General features: G+C 36.1%; 1 protein-coding gene across 1 annotated transcript in view; it reads left to right on the forward strand.

The window, feature by feature from the left end:
- The window catches only part of ADGRV1 (adhesion G protein-coupled receptor V1), a 685020-nt gene that overhangs the window by 208268 nt on the left and 449571 nt on the right, over positions 1–27181 (forward strand). Inside the window, exons 61-71 of the mRNA XM_058276109.1 lie at positions 1505–1628; positions 2543–2681; positions 2839–3024; positions 3271–3503; positions 5816–5964; positions 7909–8110; positions 8611–8830; positions 11756–11995; positions 18340–18489; positions 19499–19972; positions 24946–25089. Of these exons, the coding sequence (XP_058132092.1) occupies positions 1505–1628; positions 2543–2681; positions 2839–3024; positions 3271–3503; positions 5816–5964; positions 7909–8110; positions 8611–8830; positions 11756–11995; positions 18340–18489; positions 19499–19972; positions 24946–25089 (2261 nt within the window). The remainder of the gene's footprint in view (positions 1–1504; positions 1629–2542; positions 2682–2838; positions 3025–3270; positions 3504–5815; positions 5965–7908; positions 8111–8610; positions 8831–11755; positions 11996–18339; positions 18490–19498; positions 19973–24945; positions 25090–27181) is intronic.

Here is a 27181-nt window from a genome sequence, read left to right on the forward strand (position 1 = left end):
AAAAACCCTTAATTACATTAAAAATTAAGAACACTTAATGACATGGATAGTTGTTATGATAAAGTAGGTATCATAGCAGCATGTTCAATATAATCCCATTTTTATTTCATGCCTCATATACATGTGTTTGGAATTATTTACTTGGAATATTAATAGTGGTCTTTGATTACATGTATTAAAACATGTACAGTAATCACAAACTGCTTTTGTAATAAAAAGTTATTTTACAGTTTTGCATTTTATTATGTTTCATGTTTAGCCCATCTATACCTGTTTTCTTTTGAAAATAGTTTTAGATATTTTGACATTTCAGAAGTAGGCATCATCATTCACGTTTGCCCCCATATACTCTATGAGAATCTGTTTTTTGTATCTGTAGAGAAAGGATTAATAGTTCTAAAATGTTCTTATTGTACTACAAATAATAATCACACACACAAAATGATTCACTACCTTTGTTATGAAGACTTGGCAACTGCTAAATGTCTTTTTTGCAACTAAGCATTCCATCCTAAGTAGAGGTTTGTGTCTGAAAGCAGAATTCTATGGCCAAGGCGATTCTCAAATTGTAGAGATTATCACCACACATACGTGGGGTAGTTATTCGTTCTGAACTTTTATCTAAGAGTATGTTCCAACAAGCCTGTCAGGGAAGCATACCATTCCTCCATATCCTTCTCTAAGTCTCACATTAGCTCAGTTTTCTACATCACATTAAAATTACAGGGCTGATATTATATAAACTGGCTGGACACAAGAGCAAGAATATATCAGTGAATTGGTGCAAATCATTTATCAACATCAAAGATATAATTAAAAATATATTTCTCTCTGACAGTGACATATTTGCATATGACAAACCAGTCAAGATTTCATTAACCTTTTTTCAGAGAAAAGAGGATATAGTAATCCACTGTTAGGAGATTACAGCAATCCAGTGTGAAGAGAGCATAGCAATCTAGTGTTGGGAGAGTACAGCAGTATTAGCAATCCAGTGTGAAAACAGGATTAGCAATCAAGTGTGAAAAGAAGACAGCAATCCAGTGTAAATAGAGTATAGCAATCCAATGTGAAGATAATACAGTACTAATGTAAGGCAAATGATAGAATAAGAAAATTAAATATAAAAAGCACCCCCTGGAATTCTTGCTTTTGTGATACAATCCATTGACACTGAGCTGCAATATGGTTACTATAAAAGTGAATTAATGCAAATAGAATACTTGCTTATCATGTGAGCATAAGTGGAATTGATGTCCACTTTCTCCTGCCCCATTTGTTAAGCATTACTAAGGTGTCACCTTGGGTTAGTTGCCTCTACATCTTCAATAGATGTGCCGCAATGTACTCATTAGTAAAATGGGGCTAATGAAAGTACCTAACATATGAATGCCATGAGGATTAAATGGGTTAGTATATGTAAAGAGCTTAGAAAATTGCTTGGCATATATGAAATGCATATACATGTTTGTTATAAAAGTGGCATATATTGCCTTCAATTTAGGTAGTGCATCAATAGTCATTCGGGGAGATAAGGGAACCTCAGGAGAAATTGGGATAGCTCTGTCATCTCGGCACGTTCTCATCGGGGAACCCTCAGCAAAATATAATGGCACTGCTATAATTAGGTAAAAGTATCATAATTTTTCTTTACCTATATGAAGTTTTATTTAAATAATTAGCATTGTTTCCTGCCTTAAATACATTGTTCTCAATATTTAAATAGACTTCAAGGGTTCATTTTATATATTGATAGAGCATCTTGTATGTGTGTGTGTGTGTGTGTGGAGAACAAAATATTGTCAGAAATTGAAAATATATCCTGACCTACCTTAATGTTAGATCATGAGGAAGTTTCTGACTCTTGAGTGATTCGTGCACAGAAAAAAACACTGAATTAAGATTGAAAGTCTATGCTTAAGCCCCATTCTGTTATTAAATGTTTAATAAAAGCATTACTTCATTTCCATGAACCTTGTATGTCTTGGCTACAAAACCATTCTGAAGAAAATTGCCTAGATCAAGCATTTTATGATTCTAAATGTTTTAAAATTAGGACCTATCATGTAACTAAATTAGTTATGCTCATAGGCAAGTTTGCTTACCTCAATTTTCTCATGAGGAATGGGCCATCAAATATCAATGGAGTAGCTGGATTTGATTTTAATACTTTTATTTTTTCATTGTTTTCCATTAGCATAAGTTGTTTACAGAATTTTGTTAGCCTATTTCTATTTGGTACCTTGTGTGTTATGTGCAAAGTCTATACATGCTTCTTTTTTGTTCTGTTGAACCATCCACTTTTCATGTGAAGCTTTTGTCAGAGTTCTTGTCAAGATATATTTATACTTGTTTAGTACTTTGGATGTAACTGTCTTGGAATTATAATACTATTTGCAGCTTATAGTTGATAGATGATATTTAAAAGCACAAATATCTTGAAATATCTTGAAATAAATGAAAATTGTTCAAAGACACAGAAAATGTGTAGGAAAAGTTCCTTCCATAAAAATGTATTGAAATACATGTGTGTGTGTTGTAGCCTTGTTCGTGGCCCAGGGATTTTGGGGGAAGTCACGGTGTCCTGGAGGATAGTCCCCCCTTCAGTGGGGGAATTTGCAGAAACATCAGGAAAACTGACAATGCGGGATGGACAGTCTGCAGCCATTGTGTTAATACAGGTATCAGTGATACTGGTTTCTATCATGCCCTTTGCTCTATGGATGTGTCTGGGAGGGGAGAAGCGGGAGCTCATATTAGTTTGTTGTTTGAGTGGTAAATACTTTTCTTTAAATTTTACAGAATCTGCTTTTAATGATTACTTTTGTCTTTCTCTAGGCTTTGAATGATGACATTCCTGAGGAAAAGTGTTTCTATGAGTTTCAGCTCACTGAAATCAGTGAGGAAGGAATGCTGAGTGATTCCAGTAGAACAGCCAATATCACAATGGCGGCCAGTGACTTTCCCTATGGACGATTTGCCTTTTCACATGAGCAACTTCAAGTGTCAGAGGAAGCACCAAGGGTAGAGTGTGAAATGCTTAAGATCTTAAATATAATTTTGTTTTACTCTTGTGAAGTGGTCTTTAAAAGGTGTTCTTGTTCATATCATATTCCAAAGTTACCACAGATTAATTTGATTCTCAAATCATGATTTTAACATATATCTTTAAACATAATTCCAGTAAATAGAATCCTTAAGTAGAGACAGTAAAAGTTAAGTATTGACTGGTAGATTAAACATTCAAATCAAACAATGCTTCTTACGTAGGTCAATGTAACAGTTGTCCGTTTGGGTGGATATTTTGGCCACGTGAGACTCTGGTATGAGACTATGAGTGGAACGGCAGAAGCAGGCTTGGATTTCACTCCTGTGGCTGGGGAGCTCCTTTTTGAACCAAGGGAGATAGCAAAAAGTGTGCCCATTGCAATACTTGATGACGACCTTCCTGAAGGCTTTGAGGAATTTTCTCTGTCAATTACGAAGGTGGAACTCCAAGGAAGGTAAAGAGGAAAAGAGTATTCAAAAAATGAAAAGAAAAGAGAAAGAAAGAAGGAAAGAGAGAGTAAATGCTCAATTGTATAGCGATAAGTATTGAACTGTAAAGCAGTTCTTTCTCTGCTCTTTATCAGGACAGACCCTAGTAGGGAAATTATGATAAAGGCTCAGTTTTATATATTTTTTCAATCTTGTAAAATATATTTTTGTCCCTCAAAGCTAAAAGTGTATGTTTCTCAATTAGAATAAGAAAAGTCATAAAGGCAGAAGCTAGAACACGGGTCACCAGGGGCTGGGGAGATCTGAGAAGGGGAGTTAAAGCTTAATTGGTACAGAATTTCTGTTGGGGTGATGGAAAAGTTGTGGTGGTAGATGATGTTGATAGTTGCGCAAACATTGTGAATGTAATTAACATGAATATATTTACCTATATCTGTGGTTAAAAGGGGCATTTTAGATTATATATATGTTACTGAAAAAAAAAAATTGGAAGTTGCCAGGCTTTTAAAGGGAGGGAAGAATGAATTGGTGGACCGCAGGGAATTTTTAGGGCATTGAAACTGTTCAGTGTGATACTCATACAACTGTATAAAACAAAGTCAATCCTAATGTGAACTAATGTATCAGTATTTGGTTGATCAGTTTTAGTAAATGTACCATGCTGAGCTAGATGTTAGTAATAGGGGAAACTGGGTGAGGGAAGGGGTCATATGGGAATCCTCTATACTTTCTGAGCAATTTTTCTGTAAACCAAAAACTGCTCTAAATATAGTATTTTAATTTAAAAAAGAGTAATGTTATATGGATGGATTCTGTCAGAGAGCTACTTATTTCCCATTTTAGCCATTCTGTAGGGAAGCTAAAGAATGCTTTCAGAATACTTTCTTTAAGAAGATATCGGAAGTTTCCACATAAAAAGTGAAATAGTATCATTTTGAAGGAATCTGTTCCTTTAGAAAGTTCCCACAAAACTTTGAAATAAATTAGTAGCATAATCACAGATTTTCCAATTCTGGACTTGACAAGTATTAGAATAAAATCCCCCAAAGTGAAAACATTAAAAACAAAACAAAAGACTTTATGTTTCTCTGGTGTGAATTCATTCTATGTGGCCCTGAAATTGAACGTAGCACGTCAGTGAGGAAATAGCATAATTGTTCTCTAGGCTAAAATCAGTTTCAGTTGCAAAATTTGCTTTCCCCTATTTTTACACCTGTGAATGTACTGGAATGAGAAGTATTCCTTTCCTCAGTATCTTTGAAGGCTGAATTGTATTCTCTGTGTGTAAATCGGGGTAGGCTTTGCCCGATAGCAGTTTTAAAAAGGGGAAAAAATTCCAAAGATATTTGGCCGTTAATATGCATTGTCTTCACTGGACGTCAATCATTAATATATTGAACTACTTTCATTTTCTGATTTAGTTGGGGCACACTCAGATGATGGGGCTAGCAAACATCATTAAAACGCTTACAAACCCACAGGTAGAGCAGATATCTCTGCATTGATATATTGCACAGATTCAAAAGATAGAGCCTTCAACAAGAATAATATTTGCATTTATATATGTCTTAAAGAAAATCTTGTGCATGAAAATGTTTTTACATTTGTTATATAGATGCCAAGTTTAAAAGCTTTCTTTAACAAAAACTTTTTCACTCAGTGACTTAGGTAGATTATCATTATACCTGTGGGCTCACATACCTTCAAATTTTAGGTTTCCCAAAAATGATGCTAGAATATGGCATTACACAAGTAAATGACCCCCTTTTATAGAGAATAGAGGCATTGATTATAATTGGTTTCCTCAGAAATTATTTTCTCCAATCTTGATGGTTTAGCTTGAAATATCATTAGTGTTACGACACTAATTATTATCTCATTAAAGTAACTCTCTCAACCTAAAACTATAAATTTCAAGCCCAGCTAGTTTATCGTCTTTGAGCACACTCTAGTTTAATGGATATTCTCTGCCTTGGCTTGTTACTGAAGTAGTTGTTGATGTTGTATGCCCAGCCTGAGAGCTTTTGCCAAATTTTTCCCTATTTTCTAATAGTTTTATTATCTTCCCATTGCCCACGTTTAGTAACTAGTGCATTAGTTTGGTTTCATTAGGGGAGTAATAATTGGAAGCAGTACAAAAACCCATTTCAGTCTTTTTTCTGGGAAAAAAAAAGAGGATATCTTAGTTTTGGGAACTTTAATAAGGATTAAAAGGTCTAATAAGATTAAGTAATAGAAGCTAAGAGGACCCGTCAATTCATGCCGAGAAATTATATATGCCTTCTGTTCTATTTTTATATTTTTATGACTTTGCAAGAGGGTATGATTTTACCATCCAAGAAAATGGACTTCAGATAGATCAACCTCCTGAAATAGGAAACATCTCCATAGTTCGAATCATAATAATGAAAAATGATAATGCAGAGGGCATCATTGAATTTGACCCAAGATACACTGCCTTCAAAGGTAGGTTAAGTTTCCTTTACTGTAGTTTACCACCACTTTCTGAATTACAAGTATCTGAACTTGACATTATCAGTTTTAATTCCCCTATGTGAATTTTCTAAGTTCAGCATGCACACGATTTTATGTCCTTATATATGTTTACATATTTATTTTGAAAATATATTTTGAGTTATGTTTGGGCAGTAATGAACCTTATTTGTGCTGGACAAGGCTGAAGAGTTAAGCAATAGGCAATATAAAGAATCCTTTTTTCACCTCAGGATTATTGAAATGTTTCGTTTCAGACATTTTAATAAAATTCTGATTTATCCAATACTTAATTTTCTTTCAGATTAGAAATCAAGCAATATTTTCCTTGGCTACAAATGCAGGTGTTATGTGGATCCCTGACCTTGGATCTTGCTTTGTCCAGAGACTTCCTAACAGCAGCTTGCTTATAATGGCCAGTTCTCCCCTGCTGTGGTACAATGCAGAATATGTGGCCATAGTTCCTCTTGGGTAGAAAGAGGTGACTGCCCTTCTAGAGCATTATTTTATTCAAAGGCAGAATATGAATAAGTCTTTTAAGATAAAAATATTATCCTCTGATTGTCAATTTATTGACTTCATTGTTGTTACCAAGACTCTTTATCTAGTCACTGAAAATTTTTTTGAAAATTACATTAGGAGTTGATTTATATTGACTTTATAAGTAAAGTCTTGGAAGACATCATTCTGGGAACTTTATTCTAAAGCTAGTAAAAATCATGTTGCATTTTTGCATTCCAAATGAGTCCTGGAATTTTTTTTTTCTGTTAACTCATTTCTGTTTGCTTAACTATCTTAGGGGAACCTTGGACAAGGCATGTTTACACTTACAAATGCAAGTTCAGTATTGTTTAATTATATTTAATGTGAACTCTGTTAATGATATTTTAATATGAGAGGTTTTCAAGAAATAGTTATTTTTAAAAGAATTTTAAAGTTGAAATGAAGAATTGAAGATTCGTTTTGAGGTTCACAAGTAGTTTTCATAGGAACTGAAAAAGTAATAGAATGGTATTTTTATTTGGACTATAAACATTCCTATGTTATAAATAATATTGACCTCAATTATTGATATCTTATTTCTTGTATTTCCACCAAATACATAGAAGCAATAATGGTTTCCTTTGAATACACATATTTTAGTGTTTTTCCTATACATCTAGCATTGTCTTTGAAAGCAGGTTTTATATGTAAAACCCAGAAGGATTCCTATGCTAATGATTAAATAGGTTATTTAAATTTTAACTTACAATGCTCACTGTAAATTTCAACTTTTGATAAACTATATTCCTCTTAAAAAATGTGTCCTGAAATTTTCACTAATGGTTGTTTTTAAATGATAGAATGAACTACGGAAATATTTAAGTGCTTACACTGTACTGTCATATTTAATTTCTTTGTTTAATTTTCCTGAACTCTTATTAAAAGTTAGTTGTTTTGCCTGGTGATTTAGTTAGTTTCCTATGCTGCTCAAAGTACGTACCGTGAAATGGTTGGGTTAAAAAATGAGAATTTATTCATGTTTTTTGAAGAAAATGTCCTGGCCTCATCAGCGCATTGCTTTATTCCTGAAGACCAGCTCCTTGCACTTTTTGGCTTTTTGTGACATGGCAAGGCATATGGTGGCATCAGCTGGTTGATCCCTTTTCTTCTGGGTTTCATTGATTTCAGCTCCTTGCTTCTGTGGCATTCTCTCTCTCTTTCTGAAATTCATTCTTTTTTTAAAGGAGTCCAGTAATAGGATTAAGACCCATCCTGGGCCATGCCTTAACTGAAGAGACTTCATCAAGAGGTCCTACTCACAGTGGCTTCACTCTTAGAGGAATGGATTAGATTTAAGAACATGTCTTTTTAGTATATACACGGCTTCAAGCCACCACACCTGGCCTACCAGTTAATTCCAAATTCCTCTTGCAGTGGAGGAAGATGTCGGGATGATCATGATTCCGGTGCTGAGACTGCGTGGGACTTATGGCCATGTGACCGCTGATGTCATCGCTCAGAGTGCCTCTGCCACTCCTGGTGGTGTCAATTATATACTGCATGGTCGTTCGGTCACCTTTCAGCATGGGCAGAACTTAAGTTTTATAAATATCTCCATCATTGATGACAATGAAAGGTAATACTATTTTGTGATACAGGAAGTAAAATGAGCATGTGTAAAGCATGGATATTATGCTCTAATCCTTATATATGTGTTGATAACAGACTTTTAAATAATACATGTGCCCACTGAGAAGCAACAAATCAACTTTTGGGCATGCTGAGGGAGAGTGACAGACTGTTGTGGCTGCATATGTCACTTTTTTCAATTAGAAGAAATAAATTTTTTTTTTGTTTCAGACGTGCAGAAGTCTAATCAGAATGTATAAATATCCTTCAATTCACTTCCTTAATGCATTAAGCAATTAAAAAGAGAAGAGGAAAGTGATAATTGGCTCAGGTTATATAATATTGATGTTGATATTCATGCCTTTAGCTGAGCACCCTCTTCTTACCACTTGATGTGTGACTACTGTGCCTTGAATATGCATGACCAATTTGGAAAATGACTAGCTATTTGGATTTTAGAAGCATTTTAATATGTTTAGGCTCACAGAATTACTCCTTGCAATGCAGTGAATTTGAGGAGCCCATTGAAATTCTGCTGGCTGGTGCTACTGGTGGAGCGGTCCTTGGGCGCCACCTAGTGAGCAAAATCACGATTGCCAAGACTGATTCCCCTTTTGGAGTTCTAAGATTTCTCAATCAAAGCAAAATTTCTGTTCCTAACCCCAGTTCGACAATGATTCTATCCTTGGTGCTGGAGAGGACTGGAGGACACTTGGGAGAGATTCAGGTAGAGTTATTCATCTCATGATTTTAAAAATAATTGTGATATATGGCATATGGTGTTGGATTTCATATTCCCCACATACATTCAATTATTTAGTCACAATCAATAAATATTAATTCCTTAGTAGGCGTTATAAAATAGATTATGAGTCCTATGAAATACGTAAAAATTTATGAGGCATACAGCTGTCCTAATGGCACTCTGGAGAGCAAGTTAGAAATTAAAGAATGATTCTGATAAAATGCATTAATTCAATTAATACTTGTTGAGAACTTTCTGTGTTCTAGGCCCAGTTCCAGGTCCTGAGTATACCCTGGTGGACAAGACAGACTTTATTTCTGTTCTCACAGAATTTTCATTCTAGTAGGAAAAGTTTTACAATAAATACTAAAATCAATAAAAAGAAAATTATCCGGTGACCATAAGTGTTCTGAGTGTGAAATAGAGAGACCTGATCATGGGTGACCTGTTGGCTACTTTAGATTGGGTGGTAAGGGTAATATATAAGCCAAAAGCTGTATGAGGAGAAAGGGACAGTCATGTGACTATTAGAAGGATGAGTATTTGTAGCAGAAGGAAAACCCTATGCTGAGGAGAAGCTTGAAATGTTTGAGGTATAAGTCTGTGAATGGGGGCATAGAGGTGAAGGGATAATGGCACAAGATAGACCAGATTGGGCAATAGATTTTTTTTTTAAGATTTTATTTATTTCTCTCCCCTTCCCCCCTCCAACCCCCCTTTTCTGCTCTCTCTGTCCATTCTCGGTGTGTTCTTCTGTGTCCACTTGGATTCTCGTCATGCAGCACCAGGAAACTGTGTTACTTTTTTATTGCGTCATCTTGCTGCATCAGCTCTCCATATGTGCAGCACCACTCTTGGGTGGGCTATGCTTTATTTGCGTGGGGCAGCTCTCCTTGCGGGGTGCACTTCTTGCACGTGGGGCACCCCTATGCGGGGGGCAACCCTGCGTGGCACGGCACTCCTTGAGCTCAGCAGCACTGCGTGTGGGCCAGCTCACCACACAGGTCAGGAGGCCCTGGGTATAGGACCCTGGACTCTCCATATAGTAGGCGGATGCGCTGTCAGTTGAGCCACAACCGCTTCCTGGGCAATAGATGTTTGATCATATAAAGCCTCCAAAGTTAGGTGAAGATTTTATTCCAAGTGAAAACACGATGCTAATAGAGAATTTTAAGCAGGGGAATTAAATCATTGCATAGTGATTTTAAGCAGTTCATTTGTGGCCGCTGTGAAGAAAATGGATTGTCAAGATGCCAGAACAGAAGCAGAGAGAACAAATAGGAGAAAGGTGGAGATGGAGAGAGCCAGAAATGAGTAGACATGGAGTATGCATTGGAGGAAAAATTTCTTGACCTAGAAGTAGCAGGAAAGAGGAATCAAGGATAACTCCTAGAAATTTAGCTTGAGCAACTGGTTAAATTGTAGTGAGTTTTATTGAGAAGTAGAAAGTTGTAGTTTTGTTTTGGCTGTGTTAACTTGAGATATCCATTAGACATCCCAATGGAGGGGTCAGAGGGGCGGGTGGATGTTGTGCTTATTGGGGTCAAGGTTTGGTCAGATTTGTATGGTTTTGACACATATGGAGTCGTCTGAAACCACTGGAATTAAGGGGGCATAGACAGATGTGATGGACATACAACTGATCCCTGGGCTCTCAGCATTTAGGGATCAGAGCATCAGGAACTAGCAAAGAAGACTGAAAAGTAAAGGAGGAAAACTGTGAAGGTAGAGTATCATGTAAGCCATCAGAGACTAGATGGTGTTTCAAGAAGAGGGAGCTGGTAAACTGTCCAGTGCTGATGGAAGATTAAGATGCAAATAGAACAAATCAATTTTCTTTTTTTATAAGATTAGACTAAAAAATATAATTTTAAATTGCAGAAACATTAACAAATACATTGTTATAATAAAATTGTTTCTCATAATAATTTATGAAAATTTCTGTTCATTTTACACTGAAAATTTAAGGAAGTTTATTTAGAAGGGACTGCACACCGACCAGACTTCTTGTACTGTTTTATTGTCTTATTCAGTTAGGTTTTTAAATTCATATAATAAACTTTATTTTTAAAGAAATTTAAGATTACAGAAAAGTTACATTGAGAAGTATAGGGAATTCCCATTTACCCCATCCCTTCCACCTCCCATGTATTCCCCTATTAATAACATTCTCTATTAGTGTGGTATATTTGTTACAATTGATGAATAGGTACTGAAGCATTTCTACTAACCAAAGTCTATAGTTTACATTATGGTTTGCACTTTGTATATACAGTTTTAAAGGTTTTAACAAAATATATAATGGCCTGTATCTGTCATTGCAGCATTATGCAGAGCATTTTCAATGCCTCCTGTTCTACCTTTTCTTCCCCCACCTCCCCTAAGAACGTCTGGTCACTATTCTCTTTATATCAATGTTATAAGTTCTCCCATTACTGCAATAATAATAAGTCTACTTTAGTCCATAGTTGCATTCCCCCATTATATTTGTTTAGATAGATTTTAATGGGCAGAACCTGTGCACGAAGTAGGACAGTGTTGTACTACAGAAATTTAAATTGTTAAATTTTTTGTAATGTATGTTATATTCAGACTTTATATGTTACTTTTACCTTTTATATTTTTGCTATCCTGTAGTAACGACAAATGACCAAATAATATTTTTCTTTTGTTTTATTCATGAAAACTGATATTCTATATGTGTGTTTTATTTATGAAAACTGATATTTAAAATGTGTGTAGTTTATATTTGCATTTATAATTATTTTTAACAAAAATATAAGAGTTATGAAAATAAGACTTTACTGGATATAACCTAGAATTATTTTCACATATATTTTTTCTAACACTACATATCACAAATAGTTGGTTTTTTAAAAAACTAATATCTCTATTAAAACCCTGTAGGTGAACTGGGAAATAGTAGGACCGAATTCTCAGGAAGCCTTACCACCACAGAACAGTGACATTGCAGACCCAGTGAGTGGGTCCTTCTATTTTGGAGATGGAGAAAGTGGATTGAGAACCATAATTTTGACAATCTATCCTCATGAAGAAATTGAAATTGAAGAAACTTTCATTATTAAACTTAAACTTGTGAAAGGAAAAGCTAAATTAGATTCCAGAGCTAAAGATGTTATATTAACAGTAAGTATGATTTTGTTTTTCCAAGAAAATTTGGATTTAAAGATTAACCAGAAAATACATTTACATTTCTTGAAACTGTACAGCTAATGATAAATCAAAAATTATAAAACCAAATGAAGTCATGATATTTCTGATGGGTGAATTTTCTGGATTGTTATTCTAGTTCATTACATAGTCTGATCATTGGTAATTTTTAAGGAAATGTTTTAGTATAGTCATAAATACTTATTTTAAAGCTTTTAAGAAAATTTGGTCTTTGGGACCTCATTTGGTATTATTTGGCATTTATAGAGAGGAGGTATTTGTTATATCATCCTAAATATAGTATTCCTTTGTAATTAAAGTACATAAAAATACCAATTAGTCCTAAATGAGATTGATTGAAGGAAGAATGGTACTTGTTTAGTTAGCACAGTGATGGACAAGGTGGAAATGACCTGAATTCAGTGTATTTGGTGTGAACAGCCTGGGTCATCCAATAGAAACTGCAAGGATCGTCCAGTAGAAAGTGCCACAAGGATGCTGAAAACAATGTAGGGAGATTGAACATTTTTTAAGTATGTGAAAGTATACTTTTTAAGTATGGGATCTTTTTGCCTCTCTCCAGTATATATCATGGCTAGTAGGAAAAATGAGCTAAAATTAACTGATTAAATGAAGCAAACATGAGGTGAATAAAATAAAATTCAGGCACTAAATTCCTGTCCTGGGATTCTACAAAGTGCAGTTTTCTGGACACTTATTCCCATTATTCTTGGGGAATAGGAACATACTTATTTTAGACAACAGTCAGTGTAGTAAAGAAGGTTTAAAAAAAAACAGGTAGCTAGGCAGATATCTTAGTTGACCTGGCTGCTATGACAAATAGCACACAATGAGTCGGCTTACCAATAGGAATTTATGGGCTAGAAATCCAAAATCAAGGCATCAGCAAAGCATTATTTCTCACTGAAATCTGAGTCGTTCTGGTGCTGGCTTGCCATAATCCTTGGGGTTCCATGGTTGCAACTCTGCCTCATCACATGGTATATTAGTCAACCTAAGGGGTACTGATGCAAAACTCCAGAAATTGATTGGTTTTTATAAAGGTTATTTATTTGGGGTAGAAGCTTACAGATACCAGGCCATAAGCATAAGTTACTTTCCCTCACCAAAGTCTGTTTTCACATGTTGGAGCAAGATGACTGCTGATGTCTACAAGGGTTCAGGCTTCCTGGGTTCCTCTCTTCCAGGTCCTGCTTTCTGGGCTCAGGTTCTCTAGTTTCTCCACGAAGTCAGCTGTAGACTATGAGGCACTCTAGGTTTTGCTTCTCTCCACAAGGTCAACTGTAGACTATCAGGCAAATGGCCCTGTCTCTCTCCCTAGGGCTTCTGCTGTGTCTAAGGAGACGTCTCTGTTCCTTTGTGTTCTCCTAGCTCAGGTCCTCTATTCCTGGGGCTTGCTTTTCTTTCCTCTGTGAGCTTACTTCCCAGGGTTCCAGCTTAAGGCTTCAGCATCAAATTCCAAGCTCAAAACTCCAACATCAAAAACCCTCAACTCTGAGAACCAGCAAGAAGGAAGCTGAGTAAGGTGCTCCTAGAGTCAGCTTCTGCTTCAGGGCAGTTAGTAAACACCCAGAGCTATCTGAAGCTAGCTGAAGCACCTGTTTGGGGACTCCAGGAGGCCAGAAGATCATCCTACAACATACTTGAAGGAATAGAAGGAGCAGACTGCCCACCTGCAGAGAAGACTCATAGGTAGAGCACTCCAAGCCATGGAGGCCAGTGTCCATCCTCCACAGGAGGCACAAGCCAACTTGGGAGCTGGAATTGAAAGCTCCACTTAACCAAAATGGGGGAGGAAGAGGTGATTGGGCACCAATTTCAGCTACTGATGAGTAAATTCAGTGAGCTAAAGTATAATCCTGAAAACAGCTCAAGTTTGAACCTGTCCAAGTCAGTAAGAGGCCTGTAGCTGCCATCTTAACTCTGCGCCTGGCATGAGGGGAAGCAGGCTGGATTGAAAATCTCAGTGCTGGTGGGGTCTGGCTTTTTTCCCCCCAGGTCAGATTGCAGCTCCAGCCTAGGCCCAAGTGCCACCATCAGCAGGGAGAAAGCTGCAGGGACTGTCCTACTCTGGCGGCATGACCTGCCCCAGGACCTGCTCTGTGATGGGAATTGGAAGCTCCATTTCCCAAACACAGGGGAGGAAGAGATGGTTGGCTGCCGATTTCGGCTACTGATTGGTAGATTCGACTGGCTAATTTATAACCCTGGGAACAGCTGGGGTGTGAATCAGCCCAATTCGGAAAGAGGCCAGTAGCTGCCATTTTGACTCCACCCCCAGCCTGAGGGGAAGCCGGGCTGACCAAAAATCACAGTGACTGTAGGAACCAGTTTCTTTCACCCAGATCAGCCTACAGCCCTAGGCTAGGCTTCAACCCCTCCTCTGGAAGGGAGGAGGCTGTTTGGCCTTGCACCAGCCTTTCCAGGTAACTGCAGTTAACTTTGGCTGGCACAGATTGAAAATCAGAAGTATACCAGGGCAACTGAGATCATCATGGACGCGCACTGCATAGATTGCTGCCCACACCTGCAGCTCCATCCCCACCCCAGGCAGGTAAGAAAGGGGAGTGAAGCTTCACTAGTTTCTCTGGGCAAGTACAGTCTAGGCCTGCACGACTTGGATTATTCCACACAGCTGTGACTCTGTCCCTACCCCTGACAAAGGAGAAAGTTGGAAGAAGCTTCATTGTTCCCCAGCTCAGCTTGAGCCTCCACAGTTTACATTATCAACTACATGCTTGGCTCCTACTACACTACAAACAAGGGAGAAAGGGCAAAAAGTCATGAACTAAAGAGAAAAACTGCACCCAGAATGAATATGCTAATAAACCAGATGCGAAGACACCAACAAAAAATCACAGTCCACACCAAGAAACAGGAAGCTATGGCCCAGTTAAAGGAACAAGGTAAGCCTCCAGATGACATAAAGGAGTTGAGACAACTAATCATAGATGTTCAAAGAAATCTTAATAAATTCAATGAGATGGCTAAAGAGATTAAGGATATTAAGAAGACACTGGATGAGCATGAAGAAGAGTTTGAAAGCATACATAGAAAAATAGTAGATCTTATGGAAATGAAAGTTGCAATAAATGAAATTAAAAAAAAACACACTGGAATCATATAACAGCAGATTTAAGGAGGCAGGAGAAAGGATTGGTGAGCTTGAGGAAATGGCCTCTGAAAGGAAACATACAAAAGAGCAAATTAAGAGAAGAATGGAAAAAATTGAACATGATCTCAGGGAACTAAATGACAGCAAAAGGTGTGCAAACATACATGTCATGGGTGTCCCCCAAGGAGAAGAGAAAGAAAAAGGGGCAGAAGGAATATTTGAAGAAATAATGGTAGAAAATTTCCCAATTCTATTGAAGGACATAGGTATCCATGTCCTAGAAGTATGACTTACTCCTGTCAGAAAAAATCTGAACAGACCAACTCCAAGACACATACTCATCAGAATATCAAATGCCAAAGACAAAGAGAGAATTCTGAGAGCAGCAAGAGAAAAGCAATGCATAACATATATGGGATATCCAATAAGATTAAGTGCTGATTTCTCACCAGAAACCATGGAGGCAAGAAGACAGTGGTCTAATATATTTAAGATACTACAAAAGAAAAACTTCCAACCAAGAATCTTATATCCAGCAAGACTGTCTTTCAAAAATGAGGGTGGATTAGAATATTCACAGATAAACAGAAACTGAGAGAATTTCTAAGCAAGAGATGAGATTTTCAAGAAATACTAAAGGGTGTACTAGAGCCTGAAAAGAAAAGACAGGAGAGAGGGGCCTGGAAGAGAGTCTAGAATTGGAGATAATATCAATAAAGGTAATTAAAAGTGTCAAAAATGGTGAAAATAAAATGACAGATAAAATTCAAATAGGAATAAACTAAACCAAAGATGTAAAGCACTTGTATTCAGAAAACTGCAACTCAATGTTAAAAGAAATCATAAAAGGCCTAAACAGCTGGAAGAACATTCCATGTTCATGGATTGAAAGACTAAATATAATTAAAATGTAAATTCTACTCAAATTGTTATATAGATTCAATGCAATCTAGATAAAAATTCCACCAGCATTAAAGAAAAAATTGAAAACACGATCATCAAATTTATTTGGAAGGGTAAGGAGTCCTAAATAGCCAGAAACATCATAAAAAGGAAAAGCAAACCCTTATCTCCAGACTTTAAATCTTATTACCTAGCTTTAGTGGTAAAAACAGCATGGTACTGATCTAAAGACAGACACAATAGACCAATGGAACCAAATTTATACTTCAGAAACAGGCCCTCACAGGTATGGTCAAGTGACTTTTGACTAGCCTGTCAAACTCACACAGCTCCAGCAGCACAATCCATTCAACAAATGGTGCTGAAAGAATTGGACATCCATAGATGAAAGAAGAAAGGAGGACCTCTGTCTCACACCTTATCCAAAAACTCACTCAAAAACGGATCAAAAAACTGAAAATCAAAGCAAGAACCATAAAACGTCTAGAAGAAATTATTGGAAAATATCTTCAAGACCTGGTGGTAGATGGTGGATTCTTAAAGGAGATAAGAGAAGGACTGAGTGGACTATTGGTGTTTAATGTATGTTGAAGTTTTAATTAGCTTTACTGTAAAATTGTGGAAATGTATAGAGTGATGGTAACATGGTGAGTAACAGCTAGTTTATAAATGGGGATATGACTGAAAATGGTAGTCTAGGTATGTAAATGCCAATTGACAGAATGCTAGAGAATAATCTGGGAATTGAATAGTACAGTAAACCAAGAGATGGATGAGAATTGTGGTTGATGGTACAGATGCAAGAGTGTCCTTTGTGAGCTAGAGCAAATGTATATCACTACTGCAGGGTGTTGGGAATGTGGAGAAGCATCAGAAGAATACAGCTGGGGTGACCTATGTGGTTAGTAGTAATAATATAATATTCTTCCATCAATGCAAAAGATGTACTGTGTTGGTAATGAGGCAGTATTATGGACATGATAACAATCAGATGATATTATCTTATCTGTAGCAAATGTTCCACAAAATGTGGTGAGTTGATGGAGGGGTGTTGTTTGGGACTTCTGCATATGTGCATGATTGTTTTAAAAGTTTACAACTTCTGTCATAAAAAATATATTTGAAAAAAAATAATAAGGTGGGTTGGGGAAAAACACATGAAATGTATGGTAAGGACTAGGATTAGTATTAAGCTTTTGACAATATTCTTTCATAATTTCTAACAAATGTCTCGCAACAAAGCGGTGTTGGTAGAGGGTTTATGTATGGGACCACTTTATGATGTTATGCATGTTTGCCTTGTAAGTCCACAACTTTTACTATACACTTAATTGTTTATATATGTTTATATATAATGATATAAAGATAATAATAGGGTTGGTTGGGAGAAAAATACTTTGGTTAATAGTAATATTTTGACAATGCTCTTTTTTTTTTTTTTTTTAACATTGACAATGCTCTTTAATCATTAGTTAAAAAGGATTAACAGCAATGCAAGTTATTGGTGGTAGGATGAGTTATGAGAGTCCTGTATGATGTTATATTTGTTTGCTTTGTAAGTTCACAACTATTATTATACACTTATTGTTTATGTATGTTTAAGGATGAGTGATATACTTCAATAAACTAATTTAAAAAAAGCCTAAAAACAAAACAAAGCAAAACAAAAAACCCTCAACTCAGTCCTTTGCCATACCTTTTATCTGTGCGTCCCCAACCATCAAGGGGTGGGGACTCAACACCATAATTACATGGCCCAGTCATAACTAATCTATCATTAGAGCCCTAATCATAACTCAATCATGCCCAGATACAGACCAGATTACAAACATAATCCACTATCTGTTTTTTGGAATTCATGAGCCATATCAAACTGCTACAAATGGTGATTTCTCTCTCTTTTTGTGTGGGCTCTTCCAGTTTCCAATGTCTTCAAGCTTCTTTTTTTGTGACCTTCTCTAACTTCTGGCTTCTAGTTTCTTCTCTCTATAAGGCATCCAGTAATATGGTTTAAGGCCCACTTTCATTCCATTGGGATGAGAATGACATCTTCAAGGGGTCGTATTTGCAATGGGTTCTCACCCACAGGAATGTGGATTAAGAACATGTCTGGATTAGAGTGCATAAGTCAATTTGCCTCAGTGGCTTATACACAAGTATTATTTTTAGAATTCTTTCATTACCTTAGCTTATCTGTGCATTAATATGTTGGATTTACTATGATTTCATCCATAGTTGTTATATATTTTTTTTCACTTGACTTTTTGTTTATATTTTTTAGATACAAAAGTTTGGCAATCCAAATGGAGTTGTTCAATTTGCTCCTGAGTCTTTACCCAAGAAGACCTATACAGAGCCATTGGCTTCAGAAGGGCCTTTGATCATTACTTTCTTTGTTAAAAGAGTTAAGGGCATTTTAGGAGATATTACGGTACAATTTTTCTTTTTGATTTTACTAAGTAGAGTAACAATTTGACTAACAAATGTGGTAGAGAAACTCTAGTGTCATGGTTAAAGGAAGTTTCTAATAAATTGAGATTACCTGAGTTTTATGTAAAGCTGAGAGGCTTCCTTTAAGCATCTTTGGAATCTCCAGCCAGCATCAACCTCCAGGTATTTCATTAAATTCAGTAATACTTGAGACAACAAGATTTTCCTAACATTTAATCATGAAAGGTTTGACTGAACTGTATTGTACATTTTTGTTTGCTGTAACATGAAGCTGTCCTATTAAGCTTCTCAATTTTTGTAAATTACTCAATATATTCCTTAGGGCTTTATTCCTCAACAGGATTTTTCCATTTAGTAACTGCTTTTTAGGAGGTTGCATTTTTGTAGAAATGTTTTGAGATGTCTATGTAAGTCATTTGGATACTCAGCTGGCAGATCAAGGTAATTTGTTTGCTAGCCAAATATATTTCGTGAAATTTCTGTGTACACTTATCTCTCTTCCTGTATTGGAGATTAGAAATTTCATGGTTTAATACTCAGAAATTCTTGAAAAATAAATCTTAAATCATGAAATCTTTTAGATAGCTCCTTTTTATTAAAAACAAACAAAATCCAATTCTCATGTGAACCATATGATTATCTACTCATTTTTCATCTTGAGATATTGTCTATGGATCACTAATGAATGCATTTGTGGGACTGCCATTTTAGAATTAACTTACTTCTTTTTATCTCCTCAAATTGTGATACTGTTGTAGAAGCAGGTGAAATAATGAGGTATTGTAATCTTGTCCTATAAATTGTGTGTGACAGCCAGAAAGATGCAGTATACTTTCCAAGCTAATTTATTCTTGAAAAGTTTGACCTCAAATATGCTGATGCATAATTAAAGTTTCTTTTCTTTCATATTAGAAAGGAAAACATAATTTAAAGGATTTTAATTCAATATGTGGAATTATTTAATGGGTGGGTTTTTTCTTTTCTTTTAGGTTTACTGGGAATTAACCAGTGAGTTTGATATTACTGGAGACTTCATTTCCACAAAAGGATTTTTTGTGATAGCTGATGGAGAGAGTGAAGTGACCTTTGATATTCATTTGCTACCAGATGATATTCCTGAGGTTGAAGAAGATTATGTGATTCAACTTGTTTCTGTAAAGGGAGGAGCAGAACTGGATCCAGAAAGATGTATCACAAGGTTCTCTGTTTCTGCAAACGATGACCCACATGGAGTATTTGCCTTGTATTCAGATCGTCAATCAATGGTTATTGGGGAGAACCTTATTAGATACATCCAAATTAATGTAACCCGACTTGCTGGAACATTTGGAGATGTTGCTGTTGGATTTCAAATATCATATGAGCATAAGGAGCAGCCAGTATTTACTGAAAATGCAGAGAGGCAGCTGGTGGTCAAAGATGGTGCCAGACATAAAGTTGACATGGTACCAATAAGGAGGCAGGTTTGTAGCATGTCTTCAGTTTTCTGGTCATTTCAGTAAAACTCCTTTGCAAGCATTTTACCTCATGATTAGTTTAAAATATTATTCAGATATTTAGATATAAAATGAAAAGTACCTTGGAAAATGAATAGTAATTATTGGGTAATATATCTCCTGAAATATTTGCAGATTATAAATAATATAAGTATATTCCTATTTGGAGGTAAAATATTTTTGTCTAAATAGTAGCAAATACTTAGTGCTTATAAAGTGAACTCTTCTCAGTAAGATATACTTATATACACAGACACTCATATTCTTTTTCAATCCTCTCAACTTTAGCAAGCAGGTAACTTTTAATATCCTCATTTCTTTACACGTGGAAACAAAGACACATAGAGGTAAAGTCACTTGTCTGAGATTGTTGCAGAAGTGGAATTCACACCCAAGGGGGCAGGATCTGAAATCCGTGCTCTAAATTAGTCTCTTTTGGATTTAGAATGGCATTATACTACTTCTTTATATCAATGCTAAATTTATACTTCTGTGGAGATGATTAAAATAAAATATAATAATGTTGGAAGGCATCTAGCTACTTGTATATAAGGAGATATATAAAGCCTACCTATAAGTATGTTTAGGAAATTTATTCAAATTTCCATCTAGTTTTTTTCTTTCTATAAGCTAATACATTTTTAAGGTTATGTTTAAAACACTATTGAACTCAAGAAAAAATAGCTACAGATTTTGTTAGAAATCTCATAGGAATCATAGTGACAACTAGTGACATAAATTTTCTCTTTTCAGTGTTCAAGTTCATTGTTACCTAATGGGTCCTTCACTCCTAGAGTAAAACCAATTCTAATTTTGTTTTTATAGCTGTCAAGATGATTCTTAAAATGTCATATATTTGTAACATCGAGAAACAACATTAGTTACTGTTATATTAACAGTATTGTTGAATGAATTGAATTTTAACATAACTTACTCATTCAAAATTGCAGAGGAATCATTGAGTATCAGCAGGCTAACCTGTTTTGTGTGCATAGTCGTTGATGAAATACGTTTCCTGGTTTTTAAATTCTTCTTTCTTCTTCTTCATCCCTTTAATATCTCAACTCTATCATGAAATTTTTGTTTTATAATTGTGAATGCAAATCTGTACTTTTCATATTGTTTCTCATTTTCAGCTGAATCCCAAAGTTGAATCCTATAAGCCTTCTATTCTAAGAATAGGTGATAAACATATTCATACTGGCCTCAGTAAAGGTAGTTGAACTATCTCCGCATCACCTCTTCCAGCCTTTGTTTATCTAAGACATGAGGAGAAATTCAAAGATGGTATCAACAGTCTAGGCTGAGGAGGAGGGTGTTGTAGATTTTCTTCTTTTCAACTTGTGAGAGAGGAAAGAGTGGTTCCTTCCTCCCATATAAGCGGAGTAAAAAGTGGAATAGCTCTTAGAAATGGGGAATGTTGAAAAATAACCCACCACCACCACCACCACCACACACACACACACACACACACACAAACAAAACCAATTGGTATGTTATTCTCCAGCTGGATACTTGTTGAAGAGGAGAAATTTGTAGGCATCCTTGTGCTGCTGGCAAAGGGTAGTGTAGTGAGAGCAGGCTTTCTCTGGAGTTTGGCACCTGCTTTTGTCTTTGGAAATTTGCAATGTAGGAAATTGGTTATGATTTCTGTGATGGTAATGAGGAGAAAAGGCAGCAATCTGCTGTTCCAGTGTTTGGGATGGTTGTGATATGAATGTATGGATCTCCTGATAGTCAAGTAGATAACGCTAGGAGCCTTTTCAAAATTCTAGTAACTATCTTTGCAAATATCCCAAGGGGTGGTACATAACTAGTATCTTTCTATATGCAAAGGAGAGAATTTGACTTATTTCATACACTGGATGCTTTTTGGCACTGGGACATAATTATTTAAAATAGGTTTCCCCAGAGGGTGGCCAAACTGAAGTCATCTTGAGAACTGTGGGTGGATTATGAAGGTAGGAGAGAAATAGAAAGATCATTTGAGAGTATATCATCCATTCAAGGAATGGTGAAAAGTGGAATTCTGAAGCCTCCAAGGAGACCCTAAATGAATACTGTAAAAGGTCACACATCTGGGAACTTGCCTTAATGAAGACATGGTGGTCAGCTCTGTTGGCTAAGAAAAGGACTATTGCAGTGAGGCAAGACTTTTGCCATTCTGTCCCTTGCCTGAAAACTGGAAGTGTCATATGATTGGTGTACTGGAGGAGTATTGAAAAATCATATCATGACCCCTTTCCCATTGTGGATCCTGAGCCATGTATCAAACAAGAATTGGGATAAACAGGGATGCTTTCATCAACTGTGAAAATTGAAGCTTTGATTTATATGGGTCTGGCCTTTTAAATTTCTGAAAGTGATAGAAAGTTCTGTGATCTCGCACAGCATTATGAAAGGGAATTGATGGGAACCCGACAAAACAGTAACAGGAAAAAAGTAAGCAGTTTCCCATTTGGATTCCACTAAGTTTAGTATATTTAGTAAATGATGATCTTAGTTTCATATAAACTTGTGGTCAGTAGAACACAGATTTGTTCATTCAGAATAAGTAACAAACTTATGGAGGCTTCTTAGTGAGGCGTGGGTTCCATGGTGATTCCTATGATCCTCAAGTTCTTTTGAAAACAGATTTAATGCCATGGCTCTACTTTATCACCTTCTGGCCTCCAGTATCTATATCTATAAATTCTTAAGACTGGAATAAAGATACAAATCTGGGAAAATGAGAGGTGGATTAAGTAAACCAGACTACCATTGTATTAAGTCTTGTTTTTTCATTTCACTTTGAAAGCTTAGTGGTATAACTTAAAAAGATCCTTAAGTTTCCCAATAACTGAATTATCATCTATGAAATTCTTAATAACTTCTCTGAACCTTTTAAAAGGTAACTGTTTCAGGCAAGATGTGACCTGTGCATAAATCAAGGATAGGATTTTCTGAGCATTCCTCTCCCTCCCTCCCACCCTGACTAGAACTCATTGCTCTTTGAGGTTTGGGAGATTAGTTACAAGTTTGATAAACAGTCCTAACTGTTTATCAAACTCCTGGGTAAAAGTTAGGGCCCTCCTGGGTAAAAGTTAGGACTTCAACAGGTCTGCCACAGAGAAAGACATCAAAAGCCATGTTTTATCTAGCCCCCTTGCTGTGGCTTCTAACTTCAAGTGGGTCTTTGAACAGGATAAAGGTCCATTAGGCTCTATAACCTAGATGACCCTTGATTTCAGTTTATTGTCAGGACCCTGGAGGGTATAAGCTGTTACCACACCTGATTAATAAGTGGCTTCTAGGTGAGACACACACTGACAATAACAATCAGTGACATGCTAAGGAAATGAGAAATCTGAGTTTAAAAGAATTTAAGTCAGACTGAGAAGGACTTTACTCTTGCAGTTGAGTCATTTATTCAAAACTTTATTGAGCACTTTGTGTGTAAGCCACTGTGAGAAGCACAGCAGATACAAAGTTAGCTACGATGCACTTCCTATTGTCCTGTGCTCCTTGTGCACTGTGGGAGACAGACCCATTAATGACCAGTTACAAAGCAATGTGGAAAAGCCATGTTGGAAATGTGCCCAGATTGTTATGAGGCTATACATTCTTCCTATTTGTGCCCAAATGCCTTCAGGAATGATGAGAAATGTAAGAATTATATTGGTAATGTGGTCCTGGATAAGGAAATGGCAGGGCATGCTGTAGAGCAAAATCACTCCTAAGACCTTTGTAGATTAAATCAGAAGTTTCTGTCTACCCACTTTCTTATGTGGGTGATCCAACCTTTCCTCAAATCTGCTGTTACTCATGTTCAGCTTCAGTGTTTAATTACTTCACTATACGGACCTGCCACATCAGACAAGTCTGTATCTGGGAGAAGGGCTGATACGGCAAGCTCAAGAGCAAAGGAGCTAGGTGAGAAGACATGAATTATTGGGTGCTTTAAGCTAATGCCTTGTCCTTTAGTCTTTGGGAATAGGAGTAAAAACTCCTTGCTTGCCTAGCCAGTGACCAGTATGCAGAAGGGGCACACACTTATGGGAAAGGCAGGTGCACATGTTGAAGTCACGATATTGTGATTTATTTCTGTATCCTTAGAACTTGACCTATGGTTCATGTTCACTGAATATCATTTTGAATGGATGATGATTGAGTAAATGAGTGAAACATCTGCTTGTCTCATGTTGCACCTTTTGAACCTGCTAGGCTATGTGTTTTGCATATTCTGGCATGTGATGTATGTTCAAGAACATTATATTTAAAGAAGGGACTCCACGTAAATGGTTGCTTCCATAGCCAATAAAAATGTACAGAGTTTTTAGTAATATTCCAGGTTTGAATTATTGATAACTATTATCAATAATGTTTCTATGTAAAAATGTATTTTAAGTTTCTAAAATAACTTTTAGTTAGGATAAAACCAACTTTAAATTTAGGACTTCCACTGATAAAAATCAGGGAATATAAATATGAACCAAATTTGACTCTAAAACATCAAAAATTGGTACTATAATAGATGGTGTTAAGAATTTTTATTTATCCAAAACACTCAAATAATCAGAAGCTGAACTTTTTGATAATTATCATTAGTGTTATTATTTATTACTTGATGAAGAGGAGGAAAATGTTTTTCCAGGTTTTTGGAGTTGACACTATTCTCCAGTATGCTCTTGCCATTCCCTTAATACATGATCACTAATATTTCTATTATCCTCATCATTCTCGATACCATTTGGACACAGATGGGTAATTTGCAAATTTGTATTTTTTTATACTCTACAACTTCTACTCTCCAGCCCACAGTCTCATGCTGGTAGTTTGCCTTATAACAAAGAGGGAAGGCATATCTTGATGAAATAGTTTGATACAGTCAGTATGCCAATGGCTCATGTCAGATGTTTGTATTCTCTCTGAAAATTATTGTCGGTACTCTTTCTTTATAGGTCTTCCTATTACTGGGTTCTAATGTCACCTTGCAACTGATGACTGTGAGGCTTGTTGATGGGCATCTCTACAGAATGCCAAAAATTCTCCAGGAAGCAAAGTCAGCTGTCCTTCCTGTCCCTGCGAAAGCTGCCAATTCTCAGGTAATGGGTGCTGGGTGTTTTATTCCTAGGGAGCCACTAGAGGGCAGCTTTTACAGGGAGGACTGAGATTCTTAGATTTAAGATTAGCTATTTCCTTAACTCTGAATTACCCTGTGAATATCAAAGTAACCTTATGGATACATTATATTAAAATAATTAATCAGTTTCCAATATTAGGTAGAAAGTATGTTTCCTTTTTGGAGTTTTACAAAATATGTATTGTACAGAATTTGAATGTAAGATATAGAATTTTTAATATGAGTTGAAATTTCCAGATCATTTCTTGGTATCAAAGAATAAATAATGAGATATTTTATGGTTACTCATTAAAATTAGAGTGAAATGTCAGTTAGCATTTCAGGATTTTTCATTTACTAATGTGAATTATTAATTTTTTGACTGTGGTTTACAGTGGCATGTTTGTGCTGACATGGATAAATGATGGTGAACAGATCCCTGTGGCATGGTTGCCCTTAAGTATTTGAATCTTCTACCTGAATTCATTGGTAGGAAAGATGGTTTCCCAGTCACTTCTTAAGTTCGCGTGAGAACTAAAAATAACTTAAGGGTTTTATTTTCCTTGTCGGCTGATTCTGTCAATATAGGAAAAAGACAATGTCCATAACTATGGTAGTGCTTCTTCATTTTTTAAGCCGTTATGAGAACATCATCCTGTCCTTCTCCAGGTATGAGTTCAAAGTGACTAAACCTGGCACGAAGGGCTGACGTGGAATCTGTGCAGATGAAAGGGCAGGACTATGAGCAGCTTGTGTAACAGGGTTTCTGGCCATTCCCTTATGAGCAGCTTCTCAATGGACAGAATGAGTTCATTTTGTACTCTAAAGCTGAATTCACTAGCGTTACAAATAACTGGAGAGGAATAGTTTTTCTTCTTCACCTCCTGTTGCTCAAGAGGGAATGAGGGAATATAATTTTAATAATTTGAAGGTTTGCTATCTACTGTTTGCTCAGATTGTTATGAAAGAGATTTCTTTCAACCCAAACCTTTCATTTGGAGTAATAAAATATTTCCTAACTGTTGTCCATGCACATTGTCAAAACACTATATCACTTGCAAGGGCAAAGTTGGGGCTGGCCATGTTACAGTCATGCCTTTGGTGTGTCCTCTCTACTCCTACCGGTATTTGGAAGGTATACATGTGTGTGGGCAGCTCCTCTAGCCATGAAGCAAGCATGATCTTGATATAGTCAAGCTTCCAGCCATTGCTAAGCAAAGCCTCACCATCATAGGGGATCTATGCTAACATCATATTGAAGGTCTTTTTTTTTAACTCCCTTAAGGCTCTAGAAGCTACCCATGGCACCCTCTCATACTTTGCTACCCTCCATCCTAATTTAAAAGGAGAGAATAGTTTTAATATGCAACTACTGATCATGTTGTATTTATTAGTATCCAAGATTTATAGATACTGGGAGTAAAAAAGGTAAACTCATTTGTCTAAATCACAGCGTGAAGTCAGGAATCTGGCTTTATTCTTACTCACTAATGAGAACTTATGTCATCTATAAATCACATACCCTGGAAAGGGTACCCTTAAAACAATGTCTTAGTTGATAGGAACAAAAATATACTTATTTTATAAAGGCGTTCTGATCTCAAAGAAAAATGTTGCATTGAACCAAAGAGCTGAAAAGAACCTAAAGCAACTGTCTGGTTCACTGTGTTTATTTTTATAAATAAACAATTTAGAGTTATAGCTTAAAAAGAAGTCCGATTTCAGTTTTAGAAAAATCAGGTTCTGGAAAGACCCATAAACATGTCATATTAAACTCCTATCTTTTGAAAATCATTTGCTTTTAGCCATAATCCAATTTATCATTTAGCCATAATCCAATTTATCTCTTTGGGATATTTTTCAATCAGAGGATTGCATTTTGTTAATAAAAATAAGGTTAGCAGTTATAATCTGCATTATAAAATAGAATAAATTTTCAACTCTCTGACATCTCAAATATTTCTCTTTAACTGAATATATTTTTAAACAAAGAAAGTATCTTTTATAAACAGAAAGTTCATGTTTAACCCACTCTTTCAGAATATAGGGAACTTTAGAGAAAAATAAAATATTCT

Source organism: Dasypus novemcinctus, chromosome 2, assembly GCF_030445035.2.
Source record: "Dasypus novemcinctus isolate mDasNov1 chromosome 2, mDasNov1.1.hap2, whole genome shotgun sequence".
In the NCBI taxonomy this organism is placed as follows: Eukaryota; Metazoa; Chordata; class Mammalia; order Cingulata; family Dasypodidae; genus Dasypus; species Dasypus novemcinctus.